Source organism: Chroicocephalus ridibundus, chromosome 1 (assembly GCF_963924245.1).
Source record: "Chroicocephalus ridibundus chromosome 1, bChrRid1.1, whole genome shotgun sequence".
NCBI classification, from domain to species: Eukaryota; Metazoa; Chordata; class Aves; order Charadriiformes; family Laridae; genus Chroicocephalus; species Chroicocephalus ridibundus.
The window spans coordinates 105,243,961-105,263,740 of record NC_086284.1 but is presented as its reverse complement, the minus strand read 5'-3'; the positions used below and the strand labels follow the sequence as shown (position 1 = coordinate 105,263,740).

Sequence of the window (19,780 nt, the reverse complement as noted above, 5' to 3'; positions counted from 1 at the left end):
TATAGAGGAAGGTATCCAGTGTTAAGTACTCGCATTACTATGCCCTGTGTGCTGTCTCTCCTGTTCCAGCATTTCCTGTGGCTCGCTCAGCTCATCTCCCTCTTCTCTGTCAAAGTCTTTATTCCAGGTGGGAGTTTGATCCTGAAGAGGGCAGAACACAAGTCACGTACGGATACACAGGGTGTTCTGTAATTCTTTATTCTTTATCATCTCTCCTCATGAAATCGTGAGCTTGAGAGAGGCATTTATGTTATATTTTATCTTACGAATCTGTTGAGATCAATGGAGTTAGATGACTGTAAAATTGCTGCAACAGAGAAAAGGCTCCATCCATTTATAGTATCAGTTTAAGTCAAGTTTCCTGCTTTAGTGGGAAATGTCTGTACAAAAGACGCAATGAAAATATGAAAGGGACATTTTGGTGTGTGTGATGTGCATTTAGCAGAAACCTTATTTGCTCTGGAACTTTAATAATGGACCTATTGCTTCCAGGGACTGCCAAGGCTCTTGTTAGACATGCACAAATTATTTTAGGAAGTTTAATAGTATACCATGTTTTTAAAGGGTATGCTGTATTTTTTTAATATGTATTAAGTTCCAAGATAATTCCTAGACTACTGTGGTACTCTATAATTAGATTTGATTGCCTATGAACTTGATAAGTCTCCTCTAATGCTGCTGTGATAACTATGATCTTATATTAGATTATGTAAGACATGGATGTTTACAAAGTTGGAGCATCGTACTAAGGTTAGAAAAGAATGGAAAATCTCTCAGGAAACAAGAGCAAAGCTCTCATGCAGCTGACTTGAACTGTTTGGAGGAAGGAGAACTGCTTACTTTCATAGTAAAACTAGTCTAGACTAGATATATCTTAGTCTAGATACCTGAAACTGGCTGAAGAGTTCCAGTTGCACAACAAAAAAGTATCTCCAATTGCTTGGAATAATGTGGTTTCTTCCATCATGGAAGAGTACACAAGGCCATACAATGAACGTGGGCCACATACAAAATATTGGCACTGAACTTTTCCAGAAGTTTTAAGGCTTTTTGTTTGTTTGTTTGTTTGTTTTTTCTGGTTTTCCAGAATAGTTTAGCTGAACATTACCAATTTACGAAAAGTGATACACCACTCTTTAGACCACTGCTAAAGACCGCTTTCTAAACAAGTCCACATGCTCAGCTGGCAAAATTGCATGATACAATTTTTTCTTTAAACTTCAAACTTTTCAGGGGAAAGTTTCAATATTTTTTTTTCACAGTAGAGCCAAAAAGTAAATGCAAACAAAAGTGAATTAAAAATTAAATTGGTTTAAAGTTTTTGAACACTTGGGTGACACTATGAACTATACAGCTTTTGTGGATATGGAATGCTGATATTCGTATGGCAAGGCAAAATGGACTTTGTCATATGAGTGAGGCAAAAAAAATACTGCAAACTGTCCTTTTATGTTCTCCAGCAAAGATTTTAATTAGAATGGCTCCTTCAAAACAGGTGGAAACACTCAGGCTCTTTCTATTTCTTCATGAACTGCTTTTGCATATCATATTCCAACAACTTTCATATCTGGATTCCAAACAAAAATCTAAATAAACAGGGCATGTGTCTTGTAAAGATGTGCATACCCGTGTGCAGTTACAGAATAGCCTATAACAGGATCTCTTAGTGTCTACTTGCTGGATTATGTAGAAAGTTTGTCAGTGTCACAGGGAGTTATTCAACAAAATGCAAGGAAAAATCAGACCTTGTTGAAAATCAGGCATAGTAGATAGACGACTAGTATGACTGAAAGCTGTAGCTTTTGTCCTAGCTTTGTGAACAAAATCAAAGATGCTGTATGCGCATATTTTGCCAGCACAGGAAAATGAGGGTGGATGACACTGAGGCCTGAAATAAGCAGGATTAAAAGTAGCAACTGTTGCCATTAAATATAACTTTCTTTGGCAACGGTGTTTTTTGCTTATGTAGCAGGTATGTTTTTATATATATTAATTTATGGACGGGCAAGATACTTCATGAAGTAACAAGCTCGGGCTGTTCTAAGGAGAAATTAAAGTATGGCTGTTGGCTTCTGAGTGAAAAAAATATATACTGCAATTTGAGCTTTATTAAGGCCTGCTGTAATTAGTTGCCTGGGTAAACTAGCAAACTCTTACCAAAAAAAATACTATACAGACTTCATGGATAAAAAAGAGCTTTCTGCTGGGAATTCCAGTTCCTTTTCTCTGCCAAGGGAATGCCATCAGAGTGGCATCTGCAACACTTCCCACAGCCTGGCCACAGGCATTCAACAAAGTCATTCCAGGTGGAATGGAGAGCAGAGAAAGACTGCTTGGATAAGCTAGGGAAAATGGAAATTTCATCTAGGATGGCTTAGAAAAATACGGTTTTACCGAGACATAGGTTTTGGAAAGTAGATGAGAACCCTCTGTAAGTACATCTCAGGGGTAAAAGAGGTAGGACAAAGAACCCATTTGAATTAAAGATTGCACTGGCACAATAAAAGACTATACTACCTGTCTTCAACAAAACCAAACTGGAAATGAAAAAAAAATGATTCTAATCCTTGGTGAGGCTCCGGGCCAGTCTTAAAACTGAGGGAGAGGACTTCATTTTTTCTATGACAGAACTGGGCAAGCCTGTGAATTGCAGGATTTGCTTCTGATAACAGGGGACTGGACTCGCTGATTTTGCAGGTTCCTCGCATTCCCATTTAGATGAGTATGGGCTAGTCCCGTAACTGTTACGAGTCTGTTGTTCTCTTTTCTGTGGAAATATGTTAATACTGTAAATGTCTGCTGGCTAGTTGGAGTTACCACTTTGGAATACGCAAGTTTTGCCTCCGTTTCTGCATTTGTTTTTCAGGAGTTTGCCCTGCCATCTTCTGAAAACGCTTCGCTTGGCAGGAACAGATGTATCATTAATTCTTTGCACTCTTGTTTATATCAAAAAAGTAGGCTGTTAGACGTGGGTAAAATAATCTCTCTGTGCTTTTCTGTTGGCTTTCATTTTCTGGTGGGCAGCAAATAACTGACCAGACTTGTATCACTCCATTTTTTCTTGTGATAGCAGTAGATGTGTTTGTTAAATAATGAATGCATAAGCCTGTTTCATGTCGTACTGGTCAGAAATTACTCATGGACATTGTAGGTACTATCTCCGAAACCTTTCTTAGAAATTTCAAAATTAGAAAAGAGCAAACCAAATTGTCCAGTCATCTAGTCATATATAAACGTAATCGAATTTACATTTTAAAGTAAAAATACACTCAAAATTCAAAAAGTTCTTGATATAGTGCTTAATATTATCAAATGAGATTGAAAAGAATTGTATGAACAGAGTAGTAGTAAACTGATTGTATCTTTTGTTGTCAGTTTATTTTGAGTGATAATGTATCAATGTAAGAAAAAATGACACTGAAGAGGAAACAATGATAGAAGGGGGTTTGAAAATCAGCAACTGGTTCTAAGTGGGAATTAGATACTAAGTCTCAGCATGACTAGATAATTTTTAGCTCTCTATATATATCTTTTGAGTGGGAAGCTGGAATATAGTAACTGAATGCTGCTTTAATATTTAAACTGGTTTAAACCAGCTAGATTTGCGGAAACCAAGTTGGAAGAAAAAGTAAGTTGTTTCTTTCTTTTGAAGTATCATTGTTTGGGGACTTTCCCTTGGGTACTGTTCAAAATTGTTTTATTGTGACGCATTTGTTGTTTGCTGATCTCTGGTAGATACCAGAGATGTTACTTTGGCTCACCCTTGCATTCTTGGATTAGAGCACTGAGACTTCTATATTCTGTCTCGTTAAATTTATGCTCATTATTTGGGTGGCTATATGAATGGTGCTATTGCTCATCCACAGTGAAATGCAATTAAAAGCCCTTTCCTAGCTCCTTTCATCAAGTACTGGACTGCCCTTTCCCTGGGTTCCCAAATTCTCCAAGCTCATAGAGAATGAAACAATGCGCTGTGAAACAATCCTGTCACAGCATTTTCACATTTAGAACACAGAAAACGAGTGTCTGTGTTAAAATTTCAGTGAGGAGCCACATACCATCTACAAGTACCTGCAAGGTCCATGCATCAGTTACATCTGTGCATTGGGGTATATATGAAGCCAGTTTATCCCACCTCCTGGATAAATTTATTTTTGATCTTTGTCTCTGAATATGTTTAGTAAAATTTAGATTTCCAGTCTAGCTAAAACAAAGGTTTACAAGATCCTAAAAAGTCTGAAGACTTGTGCTTTTCTTTTCCTAACAATGTCATGGAAGGAATATCATACTACAGAGAAGAGTCAAAGTAGGACAAGAAATAAAAAATAAACTACTTATATTGAGAAATGCAATTGGATGTGCCTTAACTGGACAGTAAAGGAACTATTTTAAGTGCTTCCTTTTGCTTCAAACAGGTGGCTCAAGCATGCTATTTGGAGTTCATTTACAGTCAATTGATTCATGGCTAATAACTTAAAAATACTACACTTCCTGAAAGTGTTATAGCCAAAATGTGACGGTCGAGCCTGAAGCCTGAATTAAGTCGCATTCTTTTTTAAGGAACAAAAAGCACTGACATTTAACCAAACCGTATTTTCAAGATTTTAGTTGAAATTTATATGAGGAGACCCAGGATAGAGTGATATCGTTTGCCATATTTATTACCATCAGTGTGCATTGAAAAAAAAGTAAAAGCTTGCTGCAATAGTGTCAGTATTTAGGTTAGGAGGTACAGTGCCTTTGTCTTCACTGTGTCTTTTTTTTTTTTTTTTTTTTTAATGCTGTCATCCTTCTACTCTCAATCTCACTTGCACTCCTCATGCAAATTTAAAACACTTTGCAGATACAACTGATTTAACTCTCATAACATTTCTGCTAAGTATATCCCCTTCTACGGGAAATGGAGAGGCAGAGAAACTGGGTATAAACTTGAGCAAACTGTGTACAGCTTGAGGTGCTCCTGGGAGAGAACCCATCGTGAAGCCTTGGCTGCACTGGAGTCAGCAGTGTAACTCCTGTTGAGTCCAGTAGAATCAGCCTCAGTGTCCCAGTTCATGGTCCTGTCCCATTTTGTAATAAACTGGAATAAGCATTGCATCTATGACAAAAAAAATACATATGTTTAGTCAATAGCTTTCCATGTCTTTTCATCTTGCAGAATTGGAGAATAAGGGCTTGTTTGCACTCAAATTACCCTTCTGCTCAGTGCTGCCGTTTCTACAGTGAAAACAGGCTCATGTATTTTATGGGTCTGACCAATGCATCAACATTAGCATTCTTATATCACTGTAGCTGAAAAAGAGGGAGGTAAGGGAGAAATCTTTCTTTGAACAATCTTTAGAGATACTTTGCAAAGTTGACATGGAAAGTTTTGAAAATCCTTACCAGGTTTGAAGGTTTATGCATATTCTTATGCGGGGAAGTATGTTTTTTTTCTCTTCCATGAAAGGCCATCACTAGGAATATTTGGCCGTATCCTGCAGTTAGGGGGAAAAAAAAGTTCTTTAAGTATTCTCATGGGAATTAAGATAAATATTGTGTCTTTCAAGATATGTATTTTTTCCTAATATTTCATTCAAAAACAGTATATTTTTTTTCTTCTTCTTTTCTCAAAGCCGCTGCCTCCTTGTCATGACTCTAAGGAATCTATGCAGGTGTACAAACAGCACTGCAAAATAGCAGAAGAGTACCATGAGGTCAAGAAAGAAATCGCTCTGCTGGAAGAAAGAAAGTGAGTAACTTTCCCAAAGTATTTACTGTTTTATATTCTGTGTAAAGTCCTGTTTTAAACATGAGGGTTTCACATGATATTTTCTAACCTTACACCTCTGCCTGATGGTCACGGTACAGCACATCAGTTAGGCCATTGGTCCGTAGGATCAACTGAGGCCACTAAGGACGCAGACTTGTCATAGTTCTGGGCCCTCAGTTGCGCAGATATCCCTTAAAGCCTTCATTGACAGCCTCCAGGTCACATAACAATCTAGTTCAGCTGGTGTGAGTCCCCTTTTTAGTTTTAGGTAATTCTTTTTCAATTCAAATCTAAACATTTTAACGAAGAACATAATGGATCCTCAAATTTAGAGTGCTTGACAATAGTAGTAAACATTTTTCTGTGAGGTGCATTGTCTCTATGTACATTGACATTTTTAGGTTTTCATATCCAAAGTGCATAAGCTGGAGTCTTTTTTTTTCTTGTCTATGGCCTATACTCACATCCCTGTCATCTTTGCATGACCATTAAATGGCAAAGTGCCCTCTGTGACTCCCAGTCCCTTTCCACAAGAAACCTGAAAAAGAAATTCAGAAGGGTGAGTAAAGAAAGGTTTTAACAGACAACCAACCCCAAGGCATATAGCAGTTACTGCTAAGTAAATCTTCTCTTTCAAATGTTTTTTTATTTTTACATTCACACTGAAGGTGACTTCAAGCAGTGTTGCCTTCCTCAAGAATTACATCAGTGTCGATCTCTGAGACTTCTTGTGAAAATGAAGACCACACCATCTTTCTTCCAAATGCTGCTTGAACAGAAACATTTGTAATATAGCAACAGGGCTCGAAAGAGCTCTGTTGCAGAGTGGGCTTTGAGTAGAAGGTGGACCGCTGTATCTGTTTCATAGCAATCTTTGCACAGATGACCATGCAGTTCAGCCAAGTTTGCGTCCACGGGAGTCTTCAGCTGCGGAAGCAAGCTGATGGGAGGGAAACTGGTGAAATCCTGTAGTCTTACAAGTAAGACAGCCAAACATTTCCTTGAATCCAGACTATGCAGGGTAAGAAAGTGAGACTTGTCTTTATAAGGGTTGATGGCGACAGGCACAATATAGTTAGTTGGTGCCTAAAGTGTCCAAACTAGTTGAGGTTTCCCACTACAAATCCCCTTCCACTGTAGGACCTACATGGCACTGAGTTGCTGACAGACTGCCACAAAAATTAAAAAAGAAGAAAAAATAACCGTAAGAGATTAACACTATATTGTCCCATTTGATTCATCATTAATTAAATTTTGCCAATCAAAAATAATTGGTGTTTTTAAAAGGATGTAAAGAAGATAATTAATTCAAATATTTTTACAGTGATTTGTCAAATTTGATTGTCTATCTAAGAAGCTTACACACGTATTTAGCAACCCAGTGAATTCAGTGTGTGTTTGTCGTCTCTGAAAATCCAAACAGAATATAAAATATTGAACAGTTGTTTAAATGCTTAACTTTAGGCGTATAAACTCAAAAGGTAGCCTTAGACTGTTTGGTTTTCAGAGTCTACTAATATAAATGCATTATTATTATTACTATTGACATATCCCTGAATCAGTTATGCACATTTATGAAGTAAGCTTGGAGACCTTGAAAACTAGACTCACATACATATTTTTGCATGAATGAAGAAAAATCCTGTTTGAATGCATTTTTCTGTATCTATGGAGCCTGTGGTACTAGCTGAATCAGAAATATTTTGCTTGTTGGGAATGGCAGATACATGCACAAAATTATTTACCTGAGCTCAAAGCTATCCTAATCAACCTCTGAGTCCAGAAGTCAGCCCCTCAGCAGTGCTTATCCTGGATGAATTAAGGGGCTGCAAGCTGGCATTTTCCTTCATTCCACCAGTGGATGTCAACAGTGGAACAATGTGAGGAAGCTCCCACCACTGCTACTTTTGATGAACCTCTTCTGTGGATAGATTTCATGCCCCAGTAAACATATGTTAAAACAAGAGTGGCAGAATAAGGCAACAAATAGAATTATACTATTGTGATCCTTTTGTGCCTTCTAATTACATATTTGTGGCCTAAATATTCACATGCTGTGTAGCTGTGAAATGCCTAAACATGGCAAATATCAGTGCAGCAATTTTCATCACCTTCCAAATCTCTTAATCTGAGGAAGCGGTCCTACAAGCCCTGGAACTGAAGATGCTTAATTTCCAACAGGTTGGTGCACTGTGGTTATTTGATTTTTGAGGTTTAAAAAGCTGCAAGTGTCAGCTGAAGGTTTTTTTTCCTCCAGATGGGAAGTATTTATGACTCCTCCCTCCGGGTAGATTCTTCATTTTGTGGTATTTTGGAGGAGATCTTATGATAGTGCCTTTCCCCTTTGGGGTGTAATTCCTTTCTGTAGCAGTCTGTTTTTATAAAACCTTCCAGAAACTAATTGGGACCTCTTCACCGCATGAGGTTTGGTTGAAATTGGAAGGTAGATTAAAAAGTGTATATGCTTACACACATGTAAGCATACACAACCTGAACACATTAACTGTGTTTTTTTATATAAAACTACATAGAAAGGGAGTGTAAGTGTGGAGGTGAAGGAGTAAGCAAGAACTAAAAGAGAGTTTTGGTCTAGTGATCACTGATTTATATCTAAAAACATTCTCAATGGTTACAGTTTGAAAGTTAAAAGAAGTTTATGGGGTAGCATATGCTGAACGAAGAGGAGACGAGTGGATTACAATGGCTGGGGTGGCGTGCATGTTGAATATTCCATTCTTAAAAGGGAAGGATGCTTTGACTTTTCTAAAAAGCCTGATGAGATGCACAGCTTTTAGCCTCAAAAGCAGTTCCAATCGAATTGAAAAGATGGTGTTTGCAGCTTTCTGAAATTTGCCCTTGTTGCAGGTGTCTTTATCTTCTACATTTGAATTTGAACGTATGAAAATAGAGATTCACAATTGCCTAATACACCTGCTATCTATTGTCTATTTCTTTTAAATATTATTTTGGTAAAATGGAAAAAGATAGAGTTTCATCCCTTGTAACGGGAACAAACAATTTGTGCAGTGTTCTTCAGCGTACAATTTTACCAAAGGCAACCAGAAGTGCTGTTGGATGGTACCCCTGCCAGTGCTCCCAACTTCTTCTCCACAGATCAACTCACCTGTGGAATTAAAATGTCAAGACCCACCTGGCAGCATCTGCACCTGTGGTGCCTGCTGGTGGTACACAGCGCACACAGAGTACGGAAGACAATGATTGTCAGGAAAAGAGCAGAAAATGGATTGAGCAAATATTTTTGATTTGTTGGTTAGCAGGAAGAACTAATGTTAAGTTAGCCTGATATAAAGGTCCGTACTGGTATTGTAGCTTTTTAGTAAAACAACAAATGGAATAGTATTCATTGTACTTTAAACAAATTTTGTTCCCATCTCCAAAGATCAGTGTAACCTTTTATATGGGAAATAATACATGCAGTGTCGTGGTTTTGGCTGGATTGGCCAATCAGAATGACAGATGGCCCTCCTTCCCAGCACCCCCCCCATATTTCTAAAGGAAGCCTCTTTAAGAAATAAAAAGTTGAATAACATTATTTTAAAACAGTCAAAACCATTTAAGTTTTTGCAACTTTTCAAAGGCTTTTAATTCTGCTTAATTTGACTTGTCTCTCACTGTAGCGTGAGGATCAAGTACAGCCAAAGTATAGAAAGGCCGTGGTGTGAAATGACAAGGGCTGCTTTTCATCAAGGCAAGAACAGAGCTTATTTGCCCCTTTCTCTTGGATGCAATGTAGATGGCAAAAGAATGTTCTAGGCTGGGAGTGGGAGAGAAGACAGCAGCTATTTCACAGGAGAACGGGTAATGTGAGAGAGAAAGGGAGGTTGCAGGTTCAAAAAAGGGAAAATCAAAGGACAAAGCGAGTAAGAAGGGGAAAAGAAGTTACTCAGGAAAAGACAAACAAAAGGAAGCAAGAAATTGAAAGAATTTAAAAGAATATCGGGTAGACTTTTTGGCTAATATAAACAATCATAGCTTTGTTTGCTGTCTTTACTCAAACTCTTCCCATTTATGCCAGCAATATGTAGTACAAGGGACAAAATCATTCTGGAATCAGAGACATGATCGAAAAGAAAGAAAAGGGTGTGGAAGCGAGAACACACCACATTTAGGTCACAGAATGTCACTTAATTTATGTTCCAGAAACACACATGTATTTCCATAACAGATGTTTTTGGGTATCTAAGTTTGGGTGAAAGGGATGGCATGGCTGGTTATTTTGAGCACTTGTTATATTGCTATTACTAGATAATGACCCTGGATTATGTAGTTAAATATTAGAGTTGCCATGGTTGCTGGCTATATCTTATATTCATAGCACTGGCTGGTTTTCTCTTTTTCCTCCCCCAGACAATTCTAATATAACTCTCCAGAAAATATCATTTGATTACCACCTGGTTTAGGATCACTCCTTTTCTTTGCCATAGATAGGATTTCTTTTCCTTCTTCTACCCATATTACAGTAGACATGCAGTGGAGATGTCTGCTGAATTTTGTGGGATCCTTCCGTATGCTTTAGCGTGCTCTTGTGACCACAGGACTCTTTCTAAGGTCTCAAGTCCAGATGGTTTCCCCAGGGTCGCTATTTCTGGAGTGCCTTTCCCAACACTGTTAAAACAAGATTTCAGACTTTCAGGTACTGCAGAAAAAGATTGGTGTAAACCGTAAAGGCAACCTTTTATCTCAGTAATTTTTCCCATTCTAGACCTGATTTTTATCATCTCAAATGTATCCAAAATACGCGTTACTTGCCAAACAGTGAAAAAGACTGTTTTTCTAATTCAAAGAGAAACCTCAACTTGCGCTATTGCAGTGGTGAATACTTACGGACCTTTTATGTGCTGGCATCCAAGACATAACTTTCATTAATGCTAAAACAGGCTGTCTCATTGTTTTAAAAATTAATTAGTAGACTTTGAATATGCAATGGCAGTCTCCTCAGACTGCAATTACGTTACAGGGTCTCATGATTCCTCCTGAGGTGAAAGCCATGTCAAATATGGGAAGAGTAAATGACCTTATGGCTACCAGAACGCACAGACGCATGTTAGCTGGGAAGAAATGTGTAATACCACAGATGCATGGTCCTGAATACATTGTTCACAACGAGAGAAAGACAAGTCTGCCTCTCTGCACTGTGGAAGCTGTTTTCCTTGAGTCCAGTCCACCTCCAAATACACTTACCTCCAGACAGATTTAACTGCTTCATCTGTCACTTTTCTTGGTATTTGTTCATTGTGAATATTACTGTAAAGGAACTCTGTTCTCTGCATGGTCCGTCAGTAAGGCCAGGGCAAGAGAAATAATTTCCCTCAGACCATGCTGGGTTTTTCTCCTGCTCTGGTATGGCTTGTGTTTTATTGGTTCGTGATGCAAATCGCTTCCCTTCCCACCCAACCCCCCCCTCAAAAAAGTACACTTAAAGTGTACATTACAGATTGACTCAAAGCTTCAAGTACCTCAGCACCATTGTAGAAAATACCTTATCAATGCTGTTAATATTTAAACTCAGGGTAACTATTAACAGAAAACACAGATTACACTGTGCTAGATCTATTTATTAAGCATCCATAACAAAGCTAGATGGTGCAAGAGCTTAGTCTGGTGTTCTTTAACCTCTGGAAGCTAAGTTCAAATCTTGGATTAGATCAGAAGCAAATGTTAGTTACTGTCCTCATCCTTTTGTGAGCTTTGTAAATCACACCATTCATAACATTTAGCAATTCCCTGGCACTCTAATTTTAGATCTCTGTGGCAGGCTGGCAGTATTTGCCTGAAACATCACCCTACCCTGTAAACAGGTGTTGATTCTGATGGGAAGGGAATAAGTAGGTTCTGCTGACTCAGAAGTGGGCAATTTTACTACCTCAGTGCAAGGAAAACGCTTTCTGCGAGGGAGGTCCTAGAGTGTGGACTACAGCAATGAGTATATTTTGATTTTAATGCATTTATATTTTGTTTAACAGCAAGGTTAAATCCCAGGGGGAAAAAAAATCCAAAACCGTTATCTATGTGTGTTGCTTGAGTATTACTGGAGAGCAGCACGAAAGCCATGCCTGCATATAGCCTCATCTTATCAAATCAGGACTGACATTTGTTAATAGAGCAGTCTGAGTTTGCACGCTGTCTGTCTGTGCCGCTCCTGGCTCAAGTCCAAATAGACTAGTTAGTACCTTTCTTTTACACACACTAAAAGTCCCTGTGGAAAAGGTTTACCTGCTTTTAAGATGCTGATTACTTAATAGTGTGTTCACTGCGTCTCACTTTAAGAACCTCGTAAGTGTAACAGAAGTAAGGAAGAATGATTCTGAATTAATTTGCTTGGTACACTTCTGAGTCAACAGTCTGTATTTGAAAGAGCTTAATTTAAGCCTTCAGTCCAGCATTGCACCGGTAGAATAATTGCAAAGAAATGCTGTTGAAGCTCTCTTTTGGTCCCAAGAGACAAAAGTCTTCAAGAGGAAGCCCTAAGAGACTGAAGTGATTGAAGCTGCTGGACTTGTAAAATCTCATTGTCCCTAAATGCATTTCTCTAAAGCATACATGCAATTACTCCTTTGTGGCCTACAGTCCCCTCAACAGGAGCTGCAATATCGAACTGTCTAGTAAGATCAGTTCATCTTGGCCAGTTTGAAAACTGGTTGATCTAGCACGGCCCAAGCAAAAAGAAATGAATCTGTTAATTAATGGCTTGCTGCTTGTAAAATTTTTACAACTATATTGTGCCAAATGTTAATAGAATACTACTGAACAAAAACACACTCTTGATATTCTCCCTTGAAGACCTGATTGAATATACCTGTCATCTGGTGAAAGGGAAGAGGCTTTGCTGCAGTGTAGCTGCTATGCATTACCTCAGTGGTATAAAACAGAGTCAACATAGAATTGTAGAACACCAGGGACCTCAAAGATCATCTGGTCCAACCTTTCTTGGCCAACCCCCTCCCTCCCCATATTTACTTACAGGAGGTTTTCTATATACTGCAACTTTTGCATGATTTAAAATTGCTGTAATGGCTGCTAACTCTTCCCTCCTTCTTTTTTTTTCCCTTTTTTTTTTCTTTTTGTATGGGAAATGCAGTTGGGAGAAATGCGCATGCCAGGGCTCTCTTCTCAGTTGTGACTCCTTGAACTGCAGTAATTGTGACTGTAAACAGTCAGATAAACCATGGGCAAACTGTGCTATCACTGAAAGCTGTAGTAAAGACAGAGGAAGATCAAACCTATCCTAAAAGGCGGCCAGATAGAAGTGTTTTTCAAAACCCAGGTGCTGGCAGTTTTGCTGCTCTAAGTGGCAGTTATGCAGCTGTAAGTAATGTAAGTGATCAGCAAATACTGAAATGTTATCGTTTCACGAATACGCTGACCCATGGCAATAGAATTACTGATCTGCAGGAATTTTCTGTGTGAAAGCGCTGGTCTAGCTTGACAAGAGGGCTCCTTTAAAGACTGCAGCGAAAGCTATCCGCTTTGAAGGCATTACATCTTCCCACTGCTGATCTACAAGCATGGTTTTGACGTGACTGAGAAATAAAGTCAGAGGGCTACGAACAGTTAAAGATTAACTAATCTCTGAGATAGAATGATCAAAAGAATCCTTTAGAAGAGAACCTTTTAGAAGAGACTTCCTGTAGCAGGGGTGAATAACTGATTTGACTTAAAGGGGAAAAAAAGCAGAGGCCAGGCTAGCCTGCTGGGTAACTAAGTGGAGGGCGATTAGATAGCCTGTGAGTTACTCATGCCTTCAGTGTGTTTTGTTTTAAGACCTCTTTTATCTTAACTTGTGCTGAGGTAATTTCAGTTGATACTATACAGGAGACTCCAGCTCCTGGCCAGCCCTGGGAATACAGGGCACTGTGTGACTCCATCCAGGAAGAAGCAACAGCTTGACTCCTCCCGTGTCTGCTCTTTAGAAGACCAGGAGGGGTCAGGTTTGCAGCTCTATCACTCTCCCTCAGCAGTAGGGCTACGGTCTGAGCATAAACCCGTTACAGAAACAATACATGTAGTTCGGATTCACTTGCCTAGTATTGACCAGAATAATTTTTCTTTGTGGCAGAGAAAAGGAAACCAGGCGTACTTCACAGAATTTACTGGTGAAGCTAACCGACCGAACAAAAAACCCCTCGCTCTCTTTCAAATATGTTTGGTATCGAGAGAAAAATAAATTGTGATTCTTCAGGCAAAATATTAGCATGTGGTCTCCAGGGACTTGCTTCTCCCTCGTGAACTGCATGTTTGACTCTTACTGAAGTTAGAGTTACTTGAAGGTCCTCAGCATTTTGCAGGTTTGGTTGCTGAACAGCAAACCTATCAGAGATTTTGGCAGCTTCATCTTTTAAAGGGAAAAGGAGGACTCTAACAAATTAATTTTTGAGGTCTTTGTTTCACAGGAGCTCAAGTAATGCCGTGTTAACTACCCATATTCCAGCTTTAATCTAACACACGACGACAAATTTCTGCATGCTGCCATTTTTAATCTTTCGGTTTTTTCATAATCATCAGAAAGGAGCTGATTGCCAGGCTGGAACAAGTGGAAAAAGAAAGCATGGATGCCGCTCAGCTGGCTAAGGAATACGCAGAACTGACAGAGGAGAACCGAACTCTGAAGCTGGCCCAGACGCAGTGTGTAGAGCAACTGGAAAAACTCAGAATACAGTACCAAAAAAGACAGGGGTCCTCATAACTCTCAAGTAGCTTATGTGAGGCAGTTAATACAGAATTGGTCCTGTGCTGGAAAGAGATTTTAAAATAAAGGTCTGTTTAATATGTTATAATACTTTACTACAGATACAGAGTACGTAGAAGTCTATATTTGATTTAATGCTTGTCAGCCAGTAGCTTAATATAATGGATATTTCATCCATTATATAATGGATATTTTATTTCAAGTAACATAATTGAAGTTAATCTATCCCCATTATATGTTCTAGTAGATCAGGTTTCTTTTCTAAACATATTTCTTCCAATTTAAGAAGATATGGACACACTAGAAAATGATATAAATAGTCTCTCTGTTGGGAATTTGGACCATACTAAGGCATACAGCAGGGACAATGTTAATATATGGAATACGTGTATGTTAATTTTAGTTTGGTGAAGATTTTTTCAATTATTTTCCTCATGCCTAAAGTCTTTCGAAGTTATCTTCAAACAGATCTCCTCACTGGTAAAAACTATATTATCCCATATCAACTTTACATTGTTGTATAAAATCTGAGAAATTGCACATTAAAAATTGAAGTAACAGAAGTATTTTTTGTCAAACGAATGTACTGCCAGCAATAATCTGCAAGCTATGAAACTAAAAGGAAACAGATGAGATCAAACTTTCCTTCCTCAAGTGTAAAGATAGCTTGAGGCCTTTTTATTGTAATTTTTGGCATGCAAAAAATGAAAAATTATATGAATATATATGAGCACATATGAATACTACCATCATAGTTTCAACTGAGAATATGTCAGTAAAAGCACTGTGAGGATATTTTGCTCTTATTTTCTGGTCTGTTTTGAAACATAAGCGGCTGTAAGTAGGGACAGGAGTTCCATGATATACAAATAACTTGGAAGTAAAATGTTAGTTTTACTTGTTCTATTTATCCCTGTATTTTCCTAGAACAACTGAAAATTCTTTGTTATACTTCCATTTCTATTCATACAGTATTTTTTTCATTAAAAGCGGATATAGAAAAGCTGTTTTATGTTCTGAATGTTCTTAAATCACCCTGTATTTTTAACTCTGCTTGACAGATGCAGCTTCTTACATCTTCATGAGACTGGAATTCAACTTGACGTGTCATTAGTACTGAAATGTGTCTTAGTAATTGAAAACTATGAATTTAGGATTTCCGCCGGAACTTTAGCTTTGATTATTATCACTAATCTATTATAAGAATAGGATTTTATGTTAATCAGAACAATTCCTGGGGGAGTCTTTTGGCACCAAAAACGTTCCCCAGTAATTTTGGTGGCGAAGGGGACAAAAAAATACAAGCTGCCCTTTATTTCTCTGTGCTAACTACCTACAGTATTGCCTGCAGCACAGGCGTGAAAACAGGCTCGGCGTTACTACAAGCACCTGACATTGCAGCAGGAGAGTACGAGGAGGCAGCGGGAGAGGACGGCCTTCTCTCCACTTCTCCTCCTGAGCCGCCGGGGCAGGGGCAGCGTACGTGCCCAGCACCGCTTACCACCTTACCCCGGCCACTGCGGAGACACGAAGGGACATCACCACCCTGAGGCACGTGCTTTCTGCTGGAATGCTCTGCGGGCAGTGTAACACTGTATTTATTCCTCTTTCATTGTTACCTGAGGGTCCAGTTTTCACTGTATCTTGTGAAAGTTGAAGAGAAAAAAGCCCATAATGAATAAACAACACTTGGGATGTCAAGCCTGGGAATGATGAAAAAGCCTTGCCTGAATTTTGCACTGATGGGAAACATACCCTGTACAGACTTCAGGGCTTTGCTTTGAGCGCAGGACACTGCAGGGTCTAGGATGTATTATTTTTGTCTGTATTTATGTGTTTTGAACAGGAGGATTCTCATTTAGAAAAATAATTTCTCATTCTAGTCAGGGATTTTTTCCATCTGCCTTTGAAAATATCAGCCAGGCTGGTGATTTCAGTGAATTCATTGAAAGCTGTACAAAGTACGTAAAATTACTTCATTAGCAGACTGGCTTTGGATGCAGATGGATCAGACAGCAAAACTTTACTTACAAATAACTGTGTTCACCTTGAAATTTTCTATTTAAGTGCAGCCATTATGCATTAGATGTCAGAATAATAACAGGCCATACTGTTGTAGAAAAACGTGAGGGAGAGAGACAGTCATGTGGAGAAGGAAAGTTAGGCCTCATTTGTGACACACAGCGATTTAAGAATAGCCAGGGAATATGTTTTTTCTAACCTAAAGAGACTGACCAGTATGGAAGTCTTCAGGGAACATTTTTACAGATGTACAGACGCCAGATTCATGGTACGGTCCAGCTACCAGCCTGGATAAATATGGAACTCTTCAAACATCCCAAACTAATTGATGTCAGATATTTGTGTTTAATTTGAACTATGGCTATTCGCAATCAATTTTTCCTCCTACTTTTAGCTATGGCGAAAGTAAAAAACAACTACTTTGTATCAATATATTTGCCTGCTAGCATGGATGCTCGTGTGTCTGAGAATAGCGACTTAGAGAAATGGCATCACAATCCAAATGAGTAAAACTGATACGGAAGTACAAAGGAAGAAAATCTAAAGTATCTCATGAAAACAAATTTTTAAAGAGTGAAATGGGATTGAAGTGAAATGGGATTGAAAGACAGGAGGGTAGCCAAATGGTATTTTCCAAAAATATTCATAGGCAAGTGAAATTAAAAATGCAGAAAGGTCAACGTAACCGTGTTCACCGGAACAGGTTTCCCAGGGAAGCTGTGGATGCCCCATCCCTGGAGGTGTTCCAGGCCAGGCTGGATGGGGCTTTGAGCAGCCTGGTCTAGTGGGAGGTGTCCCTGCCCAGGGCAGGGGGTTGGAACTAGATGATCTTTACGGTCCCTTCCAACTCTACCATTCTATGATAAAATGAACCCAGAAAGTCATTCAAGTGTTGCAAAGAGTAAAAAGGGCTAGAACAGCCTTCTGAGAGGTAACTGCTGTATCTACCATTCATCTCTTGATTTTTTAATCAAGAGCATAATAATGATAAACTTTTTCATATTCAATAAATCTCCAATTTTGACATGCTGAATTTTTCTCTAGATGTTACTTCAAACTTCGTAGCTCTGCTGACTCAATAGCTGAAATTAATTTTTTAAGGGAATGTTTGTTTGTCGTCCTTATGCTGTATTTCCAAATAGACAATATGATTTGGGTCCTTCTGCTATTTAAGGAGAGACCTCAAATTGGCCTGCTAGCTAGGTCCATTGTAAGTATAGCACTGTAAAATAGAATTTTATATGATTATTTCAAAGATGTTTTTACATCATCATATTTCACCCTAGAACTTGGAAGGCAGTTTCAGCTTTTGAGTTCAACTGCCTAAATGTTATGAACTTCTGACTACAGGCTGTGACAATTGCAGTTGCATTCAGCAAAAGAACAGCGTGGTCTGAGGCTCTTGCTGGCAATTCACCAGGGGTCAGAAGGCAAGGAAAGACATGTGAAAGGCTCAGATGACAAAAGAAGTTGCTAAATGCTTACAGCCACATAGACACAGTCTGTTACACAGATTAAGCGTATTTCTATTATCCAGGTTATTCAGGTTAGCAAAAGTAAGCATGCCACTACGATGACAAATGTATTTGCTTCAGACCACTTAAGAAAACAGTGAAGTACACGGGTGTAAAAAAACAAGGCCTATGCTTTCCATTTCCTATTATTACAAACTAACTTCCTTCCATCGTAACAAATGCTGAACAAGCTCAATTTAAGTATTCCAGTTAGCAAGGATATGACTCATGCAGTCTTGAAACAGCCAGAGGCTGGGGCGATTTTGCACTTGAAAAGTCTGGAAGATAAGGACCTGCAGGTTTGAGTTTGGTGCCTTTTTCTTAATGTTTCCCTTTCCAGGATTATCTTTATTCTGGCTGATTTTGTGAATTAATGATCTTTGGAAGTGTGTCACCTCCCCCCAGAGGCCTTGTTGCCATCTAGGCCTTTGTGAGCATTACACATTGTTCATAGCAGGTACAAATAGGCAAGGGTAGGACACCGAGCTCTTCTCAGCCTTCCTTTGGACTGTGTGGTTGGGAAGCTCTGGCACGTGCCCATTGGCTGCTCAAACTCCAGTCACAGGTCACCTTGCAGAAACGAGCCGGTCGCAGTCTTAGTCATGGAGTCACTTGGTGTTTTTTCCAACATGAAATTCTTTGCTTGGTCAACGCACAAGATGGAAGCGTCTAGAGGAGCTGGGGAGACTGTTGTCTGGAGGAGCCTTGCCTCTCGTCTCATGAAAGGTGCAAGATGCGCAATGATCGAAGAAGAAGGTTGCAGGGAATGGAAGTGTGGTCCACCCAGGTGGTGACGTTGCAGGAGGAGTGCTGGCCCTGGCCAGCAGGATTGTGAGGAGAGTTGACAAAACCTGGGTGCTGGCATGACTCTTCTCTCCCATGCGCACAGACAGACAGACGTGTGCACCCACAGCCCTGAGGGTCTTCTCCCTCCTTTTCAGAGTGTCCTGGCATGTATATGCATGGGTAATATGGTGATGAACACCCTTGGAAAACCCATGAGGAAACTATTGACTGTCTGCATGAGAGGCCTGGAAGGTATGCAGCAATGAAGGCCTAGGGCTCTTACCGAACAAGTACCGAAAAGCTGGCCCCCATTGTCCATCCTGCTGGGCTCCTCTGGGACAAGGGCAGACATTGTGACCGCACGGCTGTACCAGAGTGCACGTTAAGGAGGGAGAGAGGGTAGCAAGGTGGAGTTGGATGGGCAGCCTCGACCTTTCCCTTCCCTCCACTGAGTCCCTTGGTTTTGCAATGTTAAACTGGGAGTTATGGAGATGGTCCTTCAGATGGACACCAAAACTGTGCAGCTTGCATTTTAAACTCAAAGAAGTTGATTATTTTATAAGAATGAAAAAAAATCTACCTGGCCAGTCACCTCTAGGTTCTTCAGTGCTCCTTACAAAGAATGTCACGCGTTACTTATACCCGTATGAATGAAAGAAGACAATCATTCACAAATTACTGTTAACCTCAACCCAGGCTTTCTAGACTGCACACTTGGGTGGTTTACACTGTAGAACGCACAAGACTTAGTGCATGAGTCACTCAGCTTTTCTACACGCCAATCATCAGTTCCCCCTTCTAAACCTCGGTTCCTTTAATCCCCCCACACACACGCCCCAGCCACAACCCATGCATCTGTCCCCCGCCTACTGAGTAAGCGACATCGGCCTAGAGCTCAGATCCAGTTGACTGGTGATCTCATGACGTGGTCTGATGATCGCCGGGTGCTTGAGACAGTTTCCAAACCAAAGCTACGGTGTTTTGTCAAGATTCGGTGTT

At 39.5% G+C, this 19,780-nt stretch overlaps 1 protein-coding gene across 7 annotated transcripts in view; it reads left to right on the top strand.

Moving 5' to 3' along the window:
- MAP3K7CL (MAP3K7 C-terminal like) overlaps positions 1-16,160 on the top strand; it is a 50,256-nt gene extending 34,096 nt beyond the window's left edge. For all 7 annotated transcript variants that reach the window (XM_063347047.1, XM_063347002.1, XM_063347055.1 and 4 more), the window contains 2 exons: positions 5,616-5,731; positions 14,276-16,160. In XM_063347047.1, the coding sequence (XP_063203117.1) occupies positions 5,616-5,731; positions 14,276-14,456 (297 nt within the window). In that variant the 3' untranslated portion in view covers positions 14,457-16,160. The remainder of the gene's footprint in view (positions 1-5,615; positions 5,732-14,275) is intronic.
- Positions 16,161-19,780: the final 3,620 nt, after the last annotated feature.